The sequence below is a fragment of the Ursus americanus genome, chromosome 14 (assembly GCF_024610735.1).
Source record: "Ursus americanus isolate L20-20 chromosome 14, mUrsAme1.1.p, whole genome shotgun sequence".
NCBI lineage: Eukaryota > Metazoa > Chordata > Mammalia > Carnivora > Ursidae > Ursus > Ursus americanus.
The window spans coordinates 2,078,075-2,096,008 of NC_142140.1; the positions used below are offsets into that span (position 1 = coordinate 2,078,075).

General features: G+C 49.5%; 1 protein-coding gene and 1 pseudogene across 1 annotated transcript in view; one reads left to right on the top strand and one right to left on the bottom strand.

Moving 5' to 3' along the window:
* Window positions 1-1,466: 1,466 nt before the first annotated feature.
* RUVBL1 (RuvB like AAA ATPase 1) overlaps window positions 1,467-17,934 on the bottom strand; it is a 40,428-nt gene continuing 23,960 nt past the window's right edge. The window contains exons 8-11 of the mRNA XM_045812360.2: window positions 16,813-17,011; window positions 7,597-7,699; window positions 3,064-3,155; window positions 1,467-1,853 (exon numbers count right to left, since the gene is read on the bottom strand). Of these exons, the coding sequence (XP_045668316.1) occupies window positions 1,694-1,853; window positions 3,064-3,155; window positions 7,597-7,699; window positions 16,813-17,011 (554 nt within the window). The 3' untranslated portion in view covers window positions 1,467-1,693. The remainder of the gene's footprint in view (window positions 1,854-3,063; window positions 3,156-7,596; window positions 7,700-16,812; window positions 17,012-17,934) is intronic.
* Window positions 7,765-10,743, top strand: LOC123801976 (U6 snRNA-associated Sm-like protein LSm3 pseudogene; annotated as a pseudogene).

Genomic DNA, 17,934 nt, shown 5'->3' on the forward strand with positions numbered 1-17,934 from the left:
GGTGTGAGTGTGGCCTGGGGACCCTCGGAGGGCTAGATGGACGCCCACAGCGTGACCTCAGCCCTCCTGCCTGGAGTGTCCTGGACATGCTCAGGTGGGTATCACTCATGGGACAACAGATGTGCCTGCCCCACAAGGCCCTCATGGCTGACTGGGATCAGAGCCCTGACTGGATCAAGAGACCCATCTTGGTGGGTCCCCTCTCTTGTCCACTGAGAGCACAGAGGCCCTGTGCATGTGGGCAGAGAACCAAACGACAAGCCTTTACTGAGGCACCACTTCTGTGGCTAAGCCAGCCGACGAGCATTGGGCAGGACAGAGGCAGAAAGCTGTGGTCATCCTACCAGGCAAGAATGTTCCACTGTGGTGTCTGTCATCAGGGCTGCCATTGCCTCTTCCTCTCGAGGGGCTGAAAGCCCCACTCGGTGGACTAACAAGTCAAAGGGACACAGGAGCTAACCGAAAGAGCTCTCCACAGTCAAAGCTGGACCAACCTGAGCCACAGAATAAATAACGTAGTATTGGATTATAACCGCAAGTATATGATAAATATCCCTGAGTCATACCGATATAAATGACTAAGTACACAAATGGGAGAGAATGGGGAGAAGAGATACGTCCTATGCAGAAGAATTCCAAATAATTTATGTAGATACCCAGCCCTCAGAAGATGGAGCAGAGGGGCGCCTGGGTGGCTCAGTCGGTTAAGCGTCTGCCTTCAGCTCGGTCATGATTTCAGGGTCCTGGGATCAAGTCCCGGGTCAGGCTCCCTGCTCAGAGGGGAGACTGCTTCTCCCTATGCCTCTCCCTCACTCCTCATGCACACGCTCTCTCTCAAATAAATAAAATCTTTAAAAAAAAAAAAAAAAAAAAAAAAAAAAAGGAGATGGAGCAGAACTCCCCAGCCTCACGTGTGGGCTGTGCTTAGTGAGTCCTCCCAAAGACGACACTATGGAGGACGCGCACGACCGCAGCCAGGGGACTGCGGCCAACCATCGCTGTGATGGCAATGGCACCTCTGTGGTCTGCCACCAAGAACCCAAAAACCCGGGTGACCATAAGACACACATCAAACCAACACCGCTGCGGGCTATTCGACAGGACGTCTGACCAGCACGCCTCCCTCCGTCAAGGTAGCAAAAACAAGGAACGCGTAAGGAACTGTCCTAGCCACGAGGAGCTGAAGGAGGTATGATGGCTAAATGTAACGTGGCGTCCTGGGCGGGATCCTGGGACAGTGAGGCTGCGCAGTAACCCAGGAAAGGTGAGTGGGGTACGGTAACATGTTAATATCGGCTCGTGAGCTGGGACGCTGTGCCATACCAGCACCGTAGGACGTTAACAGGGAGGAAAGTGGCGTGGGGCGTAGGGGAACTCCCTGTGCCATCTTCACGACAATTCCGGAAATCTCCAACTATTCTAAAATACAAAGTTTATTTTAAAAAAATTGAGAGAGGTCATCAAAATACCCTACAAGGATTTATTAGAAACCGTGCCGGGTGAGGCAAGAAGGTTCCTTCAAAGCAACCGCAGGAAAAGTAAGGATGATTTAAAAAGAAACACTTTCCACACGGAACTGGTGCTGCCCACCATGGCCGAAGCGGGACAGAGCCCAAGCGCAGGGCGAGCCTCCCGCTCGCAGGCGACACCCAGCCAGGTGCGCCGCAGTCTGTGGCAGAACACCTCGGCCGTCTCATTTCATGTACTTATCCTGCTGGTCGGCCAGGATTTTGGCCGAGGACTTGGCATCGTAGAAGAGCTCACTGATCTCCTCGACGTGCTCTTTCTCGATACTGTCCTTCCCATTGATCTTAGCCAGCAAGTTGGCCGGGGTCAGCAGCTGCACCGAGTACCTAGAGTGATAGGGGCCAGAGCAGACGTGAGATGGGCCACGGGTGGAAGCGCCCTCACCACACCAGCAGGACCTGCCGTCGTGACCCCCTCAGACGAGGGCAAGTCACCAGCACGACACATCCTAGCCCCCAGATCTCTGTCAGTCTAAAAGTTCTCTGTAACTGCTGTAACTGCACTGCTACTTAGAAGAGGCCACAGGGGCGCCTGGCTGGCTCAGTCGGTAAAGCGTGCAACTCTTGATCTCGGGACTGTGAGTTCGAGCCCCATATGGCGGGGGGTAGAAATTACTTAAAAACAAAATCTTTCTAGGGCGCCTGGGTGGCTCACTTGGTTAAGCATCCCATTCGTGATCTCAGCTCAGGTCTTGATTTCAGGGTCATGAGTTCAAGCCCTACGTTGGGCTCTACACTGGAAGTGGAGCCTACTTACAAAAGTTAATAAAATAAAAATCTTTTAAAAAAGAGGGGGGGTGGACCACAAACTGTGGTGTACCCAGGTGCAAGCCAGGAAGGCTAAGGCCCGGACTGGGACACTGCACATGGCAGACAAATGCACACACAGCCAAAGGAAAGCACGCTCCCCATACAAAGGCACGGGACTTTTTTTAGAGCACCGCTCCACCCAAATAAAACAGCTTGCAATTCTGCCTCAACCCTGGAGCAAGGAACAGACTCAAAGGGAAATGGAAACAGGCACTGGTTAGGGGCTGTGAGGTCATGATTTCCCAAGGAGAGGGACATCCTGCAAGCAGCTGGCTTCAGACCACTAGTGAACCAGTCCGGAGAGCAACCTGTGTCCGCACTCGTCCTGCCTCCTCACCTGCACCCCCTCCCTGCAGCCTGGAGAAGAGCGCCGGGGGAGGGGCCAAGCAGGGCCCGGCCAGTGAGCCGTTTGCCTTGAACCCTGACCTCTGTGGATTGTCCCTCGCCTCCACCAAGGAGGCTGGGAAGCTCTCCACACAGGGGAATATCTGCCACAGGACAAGGGGACCTAACCTGTTACTCTAGCCCTATGAGCACCATACCCAAATAGTCTGCATTCTAAATCACAGTGCCCAGAACAAGACCCATCATAGCAGTGAGGGCAGACATGATCCTGTGCCCTGTGAGAGGGACCACTTTATGTCCCAGAACGGGCCCTCCAGTGGCCCCACAGGGCCCTTGGGCAGGCACCCGCAGCTGGGGAGCAGCCCCAGGCAGACGCGCTCACCTCAGAGTCGTCTTGGTACCGATCTCCCCCAGGTGGTTCAGCGCCTCCTCACTGATGTTGATTCCTTCTGTCTGGGCTCGGATTTTAATGATCTTTTGGAGGTGAAAGACCATGATCAACAGTGACCGACCTTAAGTGTCCCCTTTATCAAACGCTTTAAAAACGACCTCGTCCCATAAGTCTTGTCCCATATCATCAGTGCCAAAGAGGCCTAAACCTGAGCTGGAGGGGCAGAGAGCTGGCGTCCGCCCCGGACTGCTGGCCCGGCACACCTCGGGGTGCCAGCCACAGCACGTTCTGTGTGAACAGCTTACAGCCAGGGCTCACGGTGACTAGAAGGCAGCTGGTACCCCTGAAGGCGTGCGCCAAGGTGGCTCGGTTCCTGCCTCCCCAGCCTCCCTAACGCAGTCCCTAGATCTGGAGAACACAGGCCCCTCCGAAACCTGCCAGGGCTCCCTCAAGGGCTCTAACCTTCCTCCCCAGCATGGGCACCACCACCTATAAGCACTCAGGCAAGAAGAGACATTTTTTATTTGCTTGATAAATACGATGGTTAAATAAATCAAAAAAGTTACTTTTTAAGATTTACCAGCCCTCATAACATCACTGAGAGATATCTAATCTATCACGAAGAGGCTGACGCTTGTCGCGGTGTGAAGATCCTGGTGAAGTTGGAGGGGAGGCAGGCTGGCGGCGGGGCCGCTGTAACACACGTGGCCCCAGGATCCTGCAGGCGCACCAGCACTGAGTGATAAGGGGCAGCCGGGATAATGATGTTGTGTGTTGGGGAGCCGAGATAACTCGAGGACTTCGAGCCTCATATAATACAGGAATTTTTCACTTTGGCAGCTTCGTAAACAAGATATCAAGAAGCCCTTGTTTAAATTAAAGCCATAAAAACACCCGAGGTAGAGGCATAGGAAATGGGAAAGACTGAGCCCCCAGCTAAAGCCTTGCAAGGGGAAGAGAGGGACCACAGGTTTAGAAGCTGGACTCTTCCCACCAGCCCTGTGGCTCTGAGGCAGAGACCTGCTGGGGCAGGCAGCTCAGCATCTGGGAACTCTGGTGAGGGCACCTCACCTGCCAGCTGTTATGAACGGAAAAAGTCCCGCTCTGGAGGAAAGCCAGGTCTCACAGAACCGGACCAGGTCCGGGGCCAAGGTAGACGAGGCCGCACGAGCCAGGGCAGATGGCCCGTCTGCCGCAGGCCACCGGTGCTGCCAGGACAGAGGGTAGGTGCTCACAGGGAAGTTTCATTTGGTCCAGAGAGACTCAAAACTTAGACTTCTGTATGAAATGTCCCAATTTCTAAATGTTGGCAACTTGTTTGAGTCATTTGCAATCACAGTACTGGCTACACAGAATTTGTCGTTCAGCTAGCGGGCTGCCAGGGTCCGACCTCTGTCGAAAGACTCAGCTTGTGCATGAGGAGTTCCACCGTCTAGGGGCTAAAGCTGAATGCTGCCGAGAAGAGGGGAGTCACTGGACAGGCATTAAGGATGGCGCAAAAAGGAGCAGGAACAGAGATCCCTGCTCCTGGCTCCAACCACAGGAGTCCCTCTGACCGCAACAGCCAGAGCCAGACAGGTTTGCGCTCTAACAGAAAAGGGCTTTTCCCTGACAGCTGGGGATTAAGGAAACCTCCAGGTCCTGCCAAGAAAAATGTCCTCTGGGGGCCTTCGGAAACTCTAGGGAGATGCAAATACTGAATCCAGGAGCCTGGTCAAGGAGGGAGCTTCAGCCTAGAGCACTGGGCCTTCAGCAAATGGCACAGCCTTCAAAGTTGGGCTTCAAGAATGTCAGGGCTGCTCTGCTCTGCTCGAGAGAGAGAGAGAGAGAGAGCGCGCGAGCAGGTCAGAGCAATCCCAAGAGCTCCTGTTTCAGACTGCTCGGAAACGGACAGTTCATAAATTAGATCTTTAATCATTTAATAACCTGCAGGGATAGTTTATGAGGGTGTCGGCACTGATGGCAGACTACACAAGTTACATTTACTGTTTTTTTAAAAACCTACCCTAAGCTCCAGTAAAAATGCTGAGGTTATCCCCTGAACCCACCAGAACAAAGCAATGCGTGTCCTGGCAGCTGGCCTGACCTCTGCTCACCCAAGAGAAAGCCTGAGAAGAGGGCCTCCTGGGGCGCCTGGGTGGCTCAGTTGGTTGAGCGTCTGCCTTTGGCTCAGGTCGTGATCTCTGGGTCCTGGGATCAAACCCCGTACTGGGTTCCTGCTCAGGAGGGAGTCTGCTTCTCCCTCTCTCTCTCCCTCTGCCCCTCCCCACTGCTCGCTCTCTCTCAAATAAATAAAATCTTAAAAAAAAAAAAAAAAAAAAAAAAAGAGGCCCTCAGCCAGAGGCACAGTGCAGAACATTCCAAGAGAGCTCAGACCCTGTGCTCCAGGATCGAAAGGAGGCAACAAAGGTGAACTGGCTCTGAGTGGGGTCCCAGCTCCATAGCTTATCTCTGTAACCACAGGACCCTTGTTGTTCGGGAGCCTCAATGCCTGGTTACTGGGAGCTGCTGTAAGGCTCCCAGCGGGTGACAGTGAACACCTGTAAGCCATTAGTAGCGGTAACAGTAACTGCGCTAGAACCAAGGATGGCCAGCCCAGTCCCCTCCCTCGGTTACTGTCACTTAGTCCTCACAACTTGGAAAAGAGACAGCGGACCTTCCAGAGGACGAAGAAGGCCGAGGATCACAGAGGTGCACTCGGCCACGAAGCACCTCGAGTGGCTGGGGCTGCCTCTCCTGGCAGGACAATAAGGATGGGAAGGCAACGAACTTTTCCTTTGCTTCTGCCTCCTTCTGTTCAGTGAACGCCTTGACTTCAACCTAGCAATCATCCAGGAGCCAGAGACCATGATCTGGTGACAGGGTCCCGGCCATGGACACTGTGTCCCAAACTGTGTGCCCGTGGCCACCCTGCACTGCTACCACTCCGGCAGTCTCCAGCTCCCTACCTCACAATGACGACTGGCAGGTGCTGGTCAATAGCAAACGTCAGTGGGGCTGGGCTTGGGGTAGGAGGGCACCAGGGAGTGCCCCAGAGAGGCCGTCACGTTTCCAAAAGGAAGGGTCCTGCTGACAAACTGCCACAGGGAATCCACTCCCAATTGAGCTATTTCTAGCAGGTGGGAGCTGGTGGCCCAGTGATGAAGAACATGGGCTTCTGGACCAGGCAGCTGGGACTCCAGTTTGTCAGTCCTGTCACTTACTGGTCACTGACAAGCTTTATGAACTTGGGTAGGCAAGTGGGCCTGGGTCTCTGCGTCCTCATCTTTAAGAATGACAGTGATAACAGCTCTCCCACCTCACAGGTACTGGGGATCAAATGGAATCATGTTGCCTAAGTGTGTCCACAGGCCCAGGATGACATCCAACAAAGAGGGCAGGATGTCTCCTTTCTGTGAGAGGAGAGGGTCCAGGCAGGACCCGCTGAGACATCAGGGCGGCCCAGTCCACCTGGTCTGTGGCCACACAGACCCCGCGGTGAGAGACTATGCCGGCAGCGAGACCCTCTGGCACAAGGGTGGGCAGGGCAGGGCAAGAGCATGGCAGTGCTGCCCCAGTGGGACACCAACCTAGGGTGCAACCCGCCACTGAGCACGTGGCCTGGGCTCTGCACCCAGGACTTGCCACTCAGCAACTGAGCCATCCACAAAAAGAGGGTGATCAAGGACTACCTGGCAATACCAGGACGGGGACTAGAAATTCTTAGTGTAAAGTACCTGGGCATGTGGCGCTCCAACTCCAGATCGAGCAAGACACAAACCCTGTGGGGAGAGCTGGGACGGTGCCCTTGGGGTAAGGCGCGACCGCAGACACCTGTGTCATCTCCCCCGCTCAGGCCTAACGCAGGTTCAAGCTCGCACAGAATTCTGAGCATACGCCCTGTGTCAGGTACACCTCCTTCAGCCTCTTACAGGTTGGTTTTAGGACCACTTCCAGGTGCCCCTCTAAGCTGTGTGACCCTGCTTCACCATCATCTCTATGGCCTCCAAGCCCCCAGGAAACCTACCACTAGTCACGCTCGTTGCAGCAGATAGGCTCTTGCCCCCTCCAGGTTCTGTGCCTAGTCGCAGCCAGCCTGCTGTGGGTTCTGGTGGGACGGAGCACTTGGCTTTGCCTACTCAGCAGAAGAGGCCTCGGACAGGGCCCAGACACTAAGAGTGATCACTAAATCATATCTTATCATCTCTGTCCTATAGCTGGTGGCCTCCCTAACGGCTGTCATCAAGTTGATTTTTTCACTATCCCTTTCCTTTATCAGTACGGGTATAGTAGAAGAGACAACAGCCAGGACCCACAGACAGCTACAGTTTGGGAACATCTCAGGCAACGTCTTATCAGCCCACCCATTTTTCTGACGGGAGGACTGAAGCTCTGGAGTACTGTGACTTGCCCAAGGCCAGCAACTAAGCGCCAGGATGGTGGTGGGAGCCAGGTCTACTCTGTGGATGCCTTTCCGCACAGCATCAGGGAGCGCTGGGAGTAGATGAGGGGAGGAGAGGGAAGGGCGGGGGAAGGGAGGCTCACCTGTTTCATCTCCTGTGGGGTGTACAGCATGGTCCGAATGATCATCACACGGTCCAGAAGGTCAAGAGGGATGCCGTGAGGAGAGGTGATGTCCTCAGTACCCCTGCAAGGCCCAAAATCATCACATCACCCAGGCGTCTCTGAGACCAGAAACGGGATACTGGCAACATGGCTGAGCTACCCACAATGACAAAGCAGGCAATTCATATTCTGAGTCCACTCATGACCACAGAGTGAACCAATTAATGTTCAGGTGGCATCAAAAACAACTTCATTATTTAAGCCAATATCAATACAACAGGAAATTTGGGAAAGAAGGAAAAAAAGGTCACCTAAAATCCTATTAAAAATACTCATATAGATACTGACCAAATTTTCATACAGATGTCTTTATAAATCACACTAAGTGTGTAGACTTTTTTTTACTTTTGTCCATGTTGCTTCAGTCTGAACGACCCTGATTGAGGGGGCACGTGGGGGGCTCAGTCGGTTAAGCGTCTGCCTTCAGCTCAGGTCGTGATCCCAGGGTCCTGGGATGGAGCCCCGCATGCCCACAACGGGCGCCCTGCTCAGTGGGAAGTCTGCTTCTCCCTCTGCCCTGCCCCTCCCCGCTGCCCGTGCATGCACGCACTCTCTCTCACTCTCTCAAATAAATCAATAAAATCTTTAAAAAAATAAATGACCCATCAAGTATTTTCCTTCACCCAAACCGTTGGGCATTTAGGTAGTTTCCAATTGTTGCTATTATTAATGATTAAACAATTTCATACATACAGCCATGAATATTTCCTCAGCAACTCTCAGAATACCTGCTACAAGCCTGAATATGTTTGCATGAACGAGTGAACTGATTTCCACAGCTACGTGAGTGATCTGATCTCAGTACACTGCAGCCACCACAGGATATTCTAATTCTTAAATGTTTTGCTGCTTTAATGGTTTAGAAAAAGAAAGGTTGACACTTTGTTTGAATTTACATTTCCTTAATTACTAATGAATCATTTGAATGTTTCCCTCATATCCATTAATTATTTTCTTTCTTTTTGGGAACTGTCTAATCATGTCCTTTGTGCTTATTTTTCTCTCGAATCCTTAGCCAAACCATAGGAAGAGCGGCCCAGCAGAGGAGCCCTGCCAACACAGGAGGCCATGAGACACCAGCTGCCCAAAAGGATGCGTGCCGAGCAGAGCTGGTAGCACACAAGGTCGGCTCCAGCCACTGTGTCTGAAAGCCCAACGTGCTGTGCGTTCCTGCCCAGCCTCCGACAGTCATAGCAGCGTCAGGTCGATGTCAGCACGGACTCCGGCACTCCTAATCTTATGCCAGACTGCAGAGTCTATGGTCATAACTCATCAGTAGAACAGAGAACAAGGCAGGTCATCTGGATTTAGTTGTTAATATTACCAAAATATTCAGTTTCCAATATAAGTGAGCATTCAAGAATACAACTTCAGTAAAGAAATCTAGCTATTGAAATTCTATCCAGCCAGCTGAAGTATAAACGCATCCTTATTACTGCAAGCATAAAATGCTCCGACGCACGCTACAACAGGATGCTAAGTGACAGCAGCCGGTCATAAAAGGAGAGAGAGTGTAGGGTTCCACTGGCAGGGAATATCTACAGAAGGAAAATTCATAGACACAGAGTACAGTGGAGGTTACCAAAGGCTCGGGGCAGGGGAAGATAGGACTCACTGCTTAATGGGCACACAGTTTCTGTTTGGAGATGGGAGTTTTTAAGACAGGTGCTGGGAATGGGTGTACAACTCTGTGAATGCGATTAACGCCACTGAAGTGCATGCTTAAAAATAACTAAAACTGCAAATTCTGTTACAGAAATTTTCCCAAAACAAAAACAATTCAAAGAAAGAATAAAATGCTACATTTAATGAGTAATTGTTAAATCTAACATGAAAAACAATCAAGAGCTTTTAAAATAAATAGGGAAATAGACTGGTAGCAAATATAAAGATAACTTGAGAGAAAACGAATCTTTTCCATGAAAAAATATTTCTAAAATAACAAGGAAGACTTATAAAGATTAAATTCTACCATGATTCAATTCTCAGTATTTGGAATGCTTACGATCTTCACATTCAACAAAATAACCTTTGAAAACTACAATTCATTTTTAGATATCTCATTCTGTTTAGGTGATAAGTTTGGTTTTTTTCAAGTTCTACTTTGGATTTCTCTTGGGAATTCTTTAAAAGATCTCAACTTTGCCATGTTAAAATATCCCAAACTCTGCAACACTTGTGGTAAATCATCTTTGATTCAGACGTAATAACAAAGATAAAAAGTCTGAAGAAGGGGCGCCTGGGTGGCACAGCGGTTAAGCGTCTTCCTTCGGCTCAGGACCTGATCCCTGTGTTATGGGATCGAGCCCCACATCAGGCTCCTCCGCTGTGAGCCTGCTTCTTCCTCTCCCACTCCCCCTGCTTGTGTTCCCTCTCTCGCTGGCTGTCTATCTCTGTCAAATAAATAAATAAAATCTTAAAAAAAAAAAAAAAAAAGTCTGAAGAAGAAAAGGTTAGGGGCGCCTGGGTGGCTCAGTCAGTTAAGTGTCTGCCTCTGGCTCAGACCATGATCCCGGGGTCCTGAGACTGAGCCCCACACTGGGCTCCCTGCTCAGCGGGGAGCCTCCTTCTCCCTCTCCCTCTGCCTCTCTCCCCAGCTTGTGCTCTCTTTCTCTCAAAACAAATAAATAAAATCTAAAAAAAAAAAAATTCTTAAAAAAATAAAGAAGAAGAAAAGGTGAGAGGAAAAGCGAAGTACTCTCTAATTAAACTTCAAAATTTCTCAGGGGGGCTTGAGCCGAGGCAGACGAGTGGACTAGCAGCAAACCGCCAGCACCACAGAGGAGCCCCTGGGTCTCCACAAGGTCAGCCTGGATGAGGGAACTTACATGAAGACGATGAGTGAACTTATGTGAAGATGAGAAACGACAGAGAGCTTCGAGACAGATTATATGCTCAACATTTAAATATGGTATTAGGAGATGTGGGAGGGGCTGTGACTACTATAGAAATTAATGAGGACACGTGCGAAGAGATATGTACATCAACAAAACAGCATACTGTGATGATGCTCTTTGTCCGGGGAGATGGTGTTGTACTAATTGCCCTCCACTGAGAGTCGGGTGAAACAAAAAATTTATCGTGTACGGAACACAAGAGAGTTTGCATGATTGCCTCCTTAAATACAGAAGACACTCAAAAGAGAAAACTGTGTAAATTTTGATATTAAGAACCAAGGATTCTTCCACTCCTGAAATGAGTTGATTTGCAGATAAGCTACAAATTCTTTTTTTTAATATTTTATTTATTTATTTGAGAGAGCGCGAGAGAGCACAAGCAGGGGGAGCAGCAGAAGGAGAGGGAGCAGACTCCCTGCTGAGCAGGGAGCCCAATGCAGGGCTCGATCTCAGGACCCTGGGATCATGACCTGAGCTGAAGGCAGACGCTCAACCAACTGAGCCCCCCAGGCGCCCCTAACCTACAAATTCTTAAGCTAAAGGGCATCTTTATTTTTTTCCAACCTTTCCGATAAAGTTGTTCACCAAGATGCAGGACTCTTTTTCAGGAGTTGATCTGCTCCATTGTTTTTTTCATATAATTTCTGATTTTTTTCCTTAAATTTAATTTGATGTTTCCTTTTTTATGCAAAAAAGGAAAGAGAAAAAATTCTTGTAGTTTTGAATCCACAAAACTAAAAATGTAAACAAAAAGATCGCTTAAAGACTACCAAGCATTTTTTAGGAATTAAGGCCAAAACATTTGTCCAAGTTATGAATCTTAGGTACAAAGTTTCTTTTAGAAAAAATATTAACGGGCACCTGGGTGGCTCAGTTGGTTCAGTGACTGCCTTCAGCTCAGGTCATGATCCTGGAATCACGGGATCAAGTCCCCCTTTGGGCTCCCTGCCCAGCAGGGAGTCTGCTTCTTCCTCTGACCCTCCCCCATCACATGCTCTCTCTAATAAATAAATAAAATCATTTAAAAAAAAAAAGAAAACATATTAGTAAAAAGTGGTTTCTGGGATTCTATTCTGCAAGAGTCCCTCAAAAGGCTTGCTAAGTGGGCGAGGGAATGGAAGACCCTATTTACCAGTGCTCCTGCATGGCTGGTAGCCCAGAAGGAGCTCTCAGTGCAGAGCAATCACTGTTTGACAAGGCTGCCATAACTGTCTTATTAGACTATAAAATTGCTATTAATAAACTGTAATAATTACATTTTGGTTAAAATTGCAGATTTATTCTTGTACCCAGAGACTACTTTCTGGCTTTGGTGTCAGCCCAATACTGATTTCACGATTAGGCCATTTGACAATTGTTCAAACTGTGTTAAATGCCGTGCCTCTTCCAGATATAGTTTTGGGCTGTGACGCCAGAGGCCTAATTCTCCTTGGAATGCGATATGGTCTATCTATGGGAACAAGATCAGGGCACTTCTAGAAATGTATCCTATAGCTACACTTACAAGTGGAAAGGGTTGACTCATTTGTGAATGTTTCCATCCTACTACAACTCAGGGCTCCTCTGCTGACACTTCTGACACTGTGGACCAAATAACTTTTGTAGGGGCTTCTCCTGTGCATTGTACGATTTCAGCAGCGTTTCTGGCCTTTACCCACCAGATGCCAGTAGCACTGAAAGTCGTGACAAGTCAAAATGTCCCCAGATGAGAATCACTGCCTGACTACTTCTTTATATAACCTTGTGGCTGCAGGGACACAGATACCACAAAGCTTGTCCGATGACAGAAGGAGCCGTGGAGAACACATCTCTGGATAATGTGAAGGGTAACTCCCATAAGTCCACTGCACCCTGGCTCTGTGGACACAGGCAGAGTGCTAAGAAGAAAACCATTTGCTTTTCTGATGAGGCTGCCAAGACAATTCAATGAAGAACAAATGGTCCTGGGACAGCCACACATCTCCATGCAAAGGAGTGAAGACAGACACACCTCTTCCTTATACTATACACAAAATTAAGCACAAATGATCATAACCCTAAATGTAAGAGCTAAAACTGTAAAACTCTTAAAAGAGATCACAGGTGTAAATCCTTGTGACCTTACATGGTTTTTCAGATATGAGACCAAAAAACACAAGCAACCGAAGAAATAACAGAAAAACTGAACTGCATCAAAACTTAAAGACACTATCAAGAAACTGAAAAAACCACCCACAAGACGGGAGGAAATATTTGCAAATCATACATCTGGTACAGGTCTAGTATCCAGAATACATAAAGAATTCTCAGAACTCACTAATAAAAAGACAACCCGAATAAAAAAATAATGGGCAAATGATAGTAACAGATAATTCTCCCAAGAAGATTTACAAATGGCTGAGAAACACACGAAAAGATATTCAAAATCAATAGCCAAAAACAAATTAAAACTACAGTGAATTACCATTTCACAACTCTTGGAAGGCTAAACTATAAAAGACGGTAGTAAATGTCGTCTAGGATGTGGAGAAACTGGACCCTCAGACACTGCTGGTGAGAATGGTTGAGCCCCTGCGGGAAGCAGTCTGGCAGTTTCTTGAGAAGTTAAAAAGAGTTCCCCATCTGACCCAATAATTCCACTGATAGGTATGTCCCCAAGAGAAAAAAAAAACAAAGTCTACATAAAAAGTTGTACACAGATGCTCAGGGCAACATTATTCATAACAGCCACGGAGTAAAAACAACCCAGTTACCCAAAGTCCATCAACTAATGAAAGGGTCAATGTACTATTAAATATTCCACATTTTGGAATACTATTCAGCCTTAAAAACCAAGAAACACTGACACGGGTTACAACATGGATGGAACCTTGAAAACATTATGCTCCGTGAAAGAAACCAGGCACAAAAGACCACAGGTTGCGTGGTGCCGTTTATATGAACGGTCCAGAGAAGGCAAATGCATAGAGAAAGCAGATGAATGGCTGCCAGGGGCTGGCGGGGGGGGGGGGGGGTGGGGAACAGTTGGGGGGTGAGGCGTGGCAGCAGGATAACTGTTGACGGGCATAGCATTTCTTTCTGGGGTGACAAAAATATTCTAAAATGGATAGTGGTGATGGATGCACAACTTTGTGACTACACTAAAAACCACTGAACTGAACACTTCAGACGGGTGAATTATACTGTATGTGAATTCTATCTCCATAAAGCTGTTTTCTTAAAATGTGCCATCTTCTGCCACAGAAATACACTGAAGGGAGACCACTGCTTCTTAAGGCTTGCACTTTGGTGCAACAGTGACTTGTGGAGAGAAACTCCTACAAAGACTCCTTAACCCCAGGGAGCTATTCCCCGCAGGAGAAGAAGACCTCTCAAGTCTGAGGAGCTGGGATCAAGGCCAAGCTCTCCTTTAATGGCTGAGGGTCCCAGCCCAGAAGGGACTTCTTAGGGTGGCAAGGGAGGGCAGAGCCAGTGCGGCCACACCTTCCCTGGCGCTCAGGGGTGTTCTCTCTTCCCAGGAGGAGCCTGAGGCCTCAAGGTGCTCCTGCAGGAATGGCTCCCCCTCCCCTGTGCACAAGGAGACATGGGAGACATGACCTAGAGGAAGAGGGGGCAGTTTGCACTTTCACAGCCACCCCCTGACAGTGGTGGCAGCGACCTGCACCAGGTCAACCCCTCTCTGCCCCCCACACTGACCAGAGACAGTGCAGGAGAACAGGGGTGGCAGGAACTTTAGAGCCAGCCGACCCTCAGGCCTGTGGCCCACTCACGTCACCTCCCATGTGAGTGGAAAGAAGGTCAATTGCCCACAGAATCATCAGGGTGCTTGAGATTACATGGGGTGACCTATGTAGAGTACTGTGGACAGTTTCTGGCACAGAGGAAGCCCTCAGTTACAGGGAGCTCCCTCCCTCCTCTTCCCTTTCCTTTTGAGCTCTGGAGGTCAGATATGGGTCTGAAGGGCAAAGCAGCCCAACAGCTCTCTCCGGGAGTAAAGTCTATTGGGAAGCAAGTCAGATGCTGCCAATACTGAGCCAATATTCCAGAAATTTCATCACTTCACATCTAAACCAAATCTTGTTGGGAGCATGGGCTCTGAAGTCCACCACCCTAGATTCGAATCCCAGACTTACTTCTGAGCTATATGACCTTGGCCAAGTCCCCCATCATGGTAGAGGCTCGGTATCCTCATCTGAACAGTGAGAACGCCAATCCCTTCCCCAATAAGCTGAGATGTGACCAGCGGTGTGCACAGAAGGTGCACAGAAGGAACTCCTCAATACATGTTGGCTATTATTTTTATTGTTGCTAATTTCACATTATTCTCATTACTACAGCAAAATCCCTACTAGCTACTAGCGCTTCGCACCAAAACCCTCATCTGGAGCATACAACCCAATTCTGGTTGCTTCAGCAGAGCTGCAGAAAGCGTCACACTCCGACCATCTTCCTCCCACTTGGGTGACTGCAGTCTGGCAGCAGTGGGCGGCCACAACCTCTAGCAGCCCTTGATGAAATCTGTCTGGGGGAGCTGGGGCCACGTTTCCCAGGTTTTAGGCTAAACAGAGCTCCACCCCCACTGGACATGTTCTGAGTTCAGAACCATCTTCCTGTGTACCTTTTTCTGGGTGGGACGGGTCTGAGAGAAGGTACTCTGAGTCCTAAGAGTCTGCTCCTATCAGAAGCTGCCAGGCTCCACGGGCATCCCCTGGGCTGGGTTACCTGCTCTGAGGGAGAGGAACCTGTTAGCAGAGCTCCCCAGAAGGGGGCGCCATCAGTCCAGGCTGAGCCTTTCACCAACTTTCAGACTGAAACCAAGCCTGACCAAAGCAAGCAAAAATCCAAGCAAAGCTACAGCGTCTGTGCAGCAGGGATGCCAGGCTCACCAGGCACCAGGCCACATACCGGGTTTCCAGAGACTGCCCAGGTAGCCAGCTCCTCTCACCAATGGCTGGCCTGGCCCTGGAACAAGCTGCCTTCTTCCCAAGAATGCAGAAAACACCTGTGACGATGATCTTCTCAAGACACCAATACAAAGATTCGAGGAGTGACTATAAGCTGCTGCCACATGAACTTGAATCACGTAAGCAAATCCTAATTCTGAGCCAGAGCGATCACCTGAGAGGGGAACTGCCCAGAGCCAGCAGCACAGCTTAGGAACAATCTCAATGGAGACAAAACTCCGTCAAGAGCCAATTAACTCCTGGATATGACCTACCATCATTCAGAGGCAAGTCCAGGTGAATCAGCAATTTGGGTTCCTAACTTGGTCTGGCTCCAGCTCTGTGCTGAGATAACTCATGGGCCTTAGGGTCTCTTTCCAGATTCCTACCACCCCTGCTGCCAGGAGCATGCAGGCTCCAGAGCTCTGTTCTCCCACACTACTCCTCAGCAGGCTTGAAAAGGGCTCCTCGCCACCCTGCTTCGTGCTCCAGCACTGCTGGGACCAGGCCCCGACGTTCAAACAGGAGCACAGAAAACCAAAGAACAAGAAAACTACCAAGTACAGGGCCCTTGAGAGCTGGAAAGACAGTGTGTTCTCTGGGGCTCATCTGCTCATTTGCAGAGTACTCAGAAGAAAAAGAACCTCAAGAAAGTGCCCTGACCCAGCCCTGGGCCCATCCTGACAGGGTGAGCAGCATGCGGGTTATATGCCTTCCAGGCCTCCACGTCTACCCTTCCCAAAGGCAGACCTAAGGGGTAGGGGTGGGGGCCGGGGCAGGCACCGTGTGGCTCCAAGAAGGTCTGGGATAGAGAGAAAATACTGGTTTTGTTATTGGTTTCATTATCATTATGAGATCCTGGTCCTCATCCTATCTTTATCTTTGCCACCAGGAGTTACTCTGCCATTTTGTTTCTTCATCTAAAACACAAAGCTAAGAATACTTACCGCCCACAGCTAGTATGAGGATAGAACTTAACATATGTAAGGTCACCCAAGGCCAGCCTGTCTGACCTTACCTTTGCCCACTCCAACGGAATGACCAAATCACAACACACTACAACCCCAGAGACCATGTGGGAGCCCCTCATATTTAGTAACAGGGTGGCTGTTGCCTTGGGTAGCCATGATGGAATGAGGCTGATGCATGAACTACCTGTGAAGACTAGCCTTTGGCAGGTTTCTCTCAAAATGAACATGATCTCCCTTCATCTCCATCCTGACTCACGACATTATGGGTTGAAAGTGATCCCAGAGGAAAACATGAACCCAGATGGAATGTGGAAAAGCATCATGGCCAGCAGGGAGCCACCCTACCTGATGACACAGTTGCCTCGGTTGGATGCAAAGATGACGATGGGGGCGATAGAAGATTCCAGGGCCCGGTGCAGGTAGGTGAAGCACTCGATGTCCAGCATGTGGACCTCATCAACGAAGAGCACGCCTGGAACCAGCTCAGCAATGCCCTGATCAATGTACTTATTCACCACCTTGTTAATCTCCCCTCGGAGTTTGTCTAGGAGACAGTAAGAAGAGACAGGCAAGTCAGGTGGGGAAGAGGTCACCTCTTCTCCTCTTCCCCTATCCCAATTTGATCCAAAGCCAAGTGTGGGGCCCACTTTTACTGCTAACTATATGACCCCAGGCAGGTTACGTCCCCACTTCAGTGTCATGATCTGAAAACAGGAAGGAGGACCACGGAGAAGTCACAGAACTGGCAGCTTCCCCTGCCGACACGTTCTGTTAAGTCTATAAATGGCATTGACAGTTTTGCATGTCTTCACAGGGGCATACACCCCCCAGTCACACTCTCCACTTTGCCTTATTACTCACACCTGTGCCCTGCCACATACCAGAGACACAGAAGTTGGGAAGCCCTGTGTGAAATTAGTTTTCATATGCAAATTTTCCTGTTCTGCACTCAGCAAATGACCCTTTCTTTTGGTCCTGTGTGACAAAGCTTCAGTTAATTAAATTTCAATCAAGTGCCTAGATGAAGGAGTAGGGTGCTTGCAGAGTCCTCTCTGGAAGAAACCTGTGAGGAGTGCATGTTCAGAGGAAAGGTCCAACCTAAGAGCTCTAGAGGGACAGGTCTCTCAAGAGCTACAAGAGCCCACCTGAGGTCACAGTCCTCATTCTCCAAACCGGCTCCCGTGCTATGATGAGGAGGGAGCTGCTCACAAACACAGAACACGAAGGTCGGACGCTGCACCTTCCACCAAAGCTAGGAGGCAGGGGTGGTCCAAAGAGGAGGTCGTGGTCAAAACCACGACAACACAGAAAATGCTCTTGGTGACTCTGATAGAAGGGTCACAGATCGTTCCACTGGCTAACACAAAACAGATCACAGAGGCCTTAATGTTTAGCATTTTAAAGTGACAGAGCTATAGGTGGTGCTTGGAAGAAAGAGGGATGTACCAGTTGGGAAGAGAAGCAAGA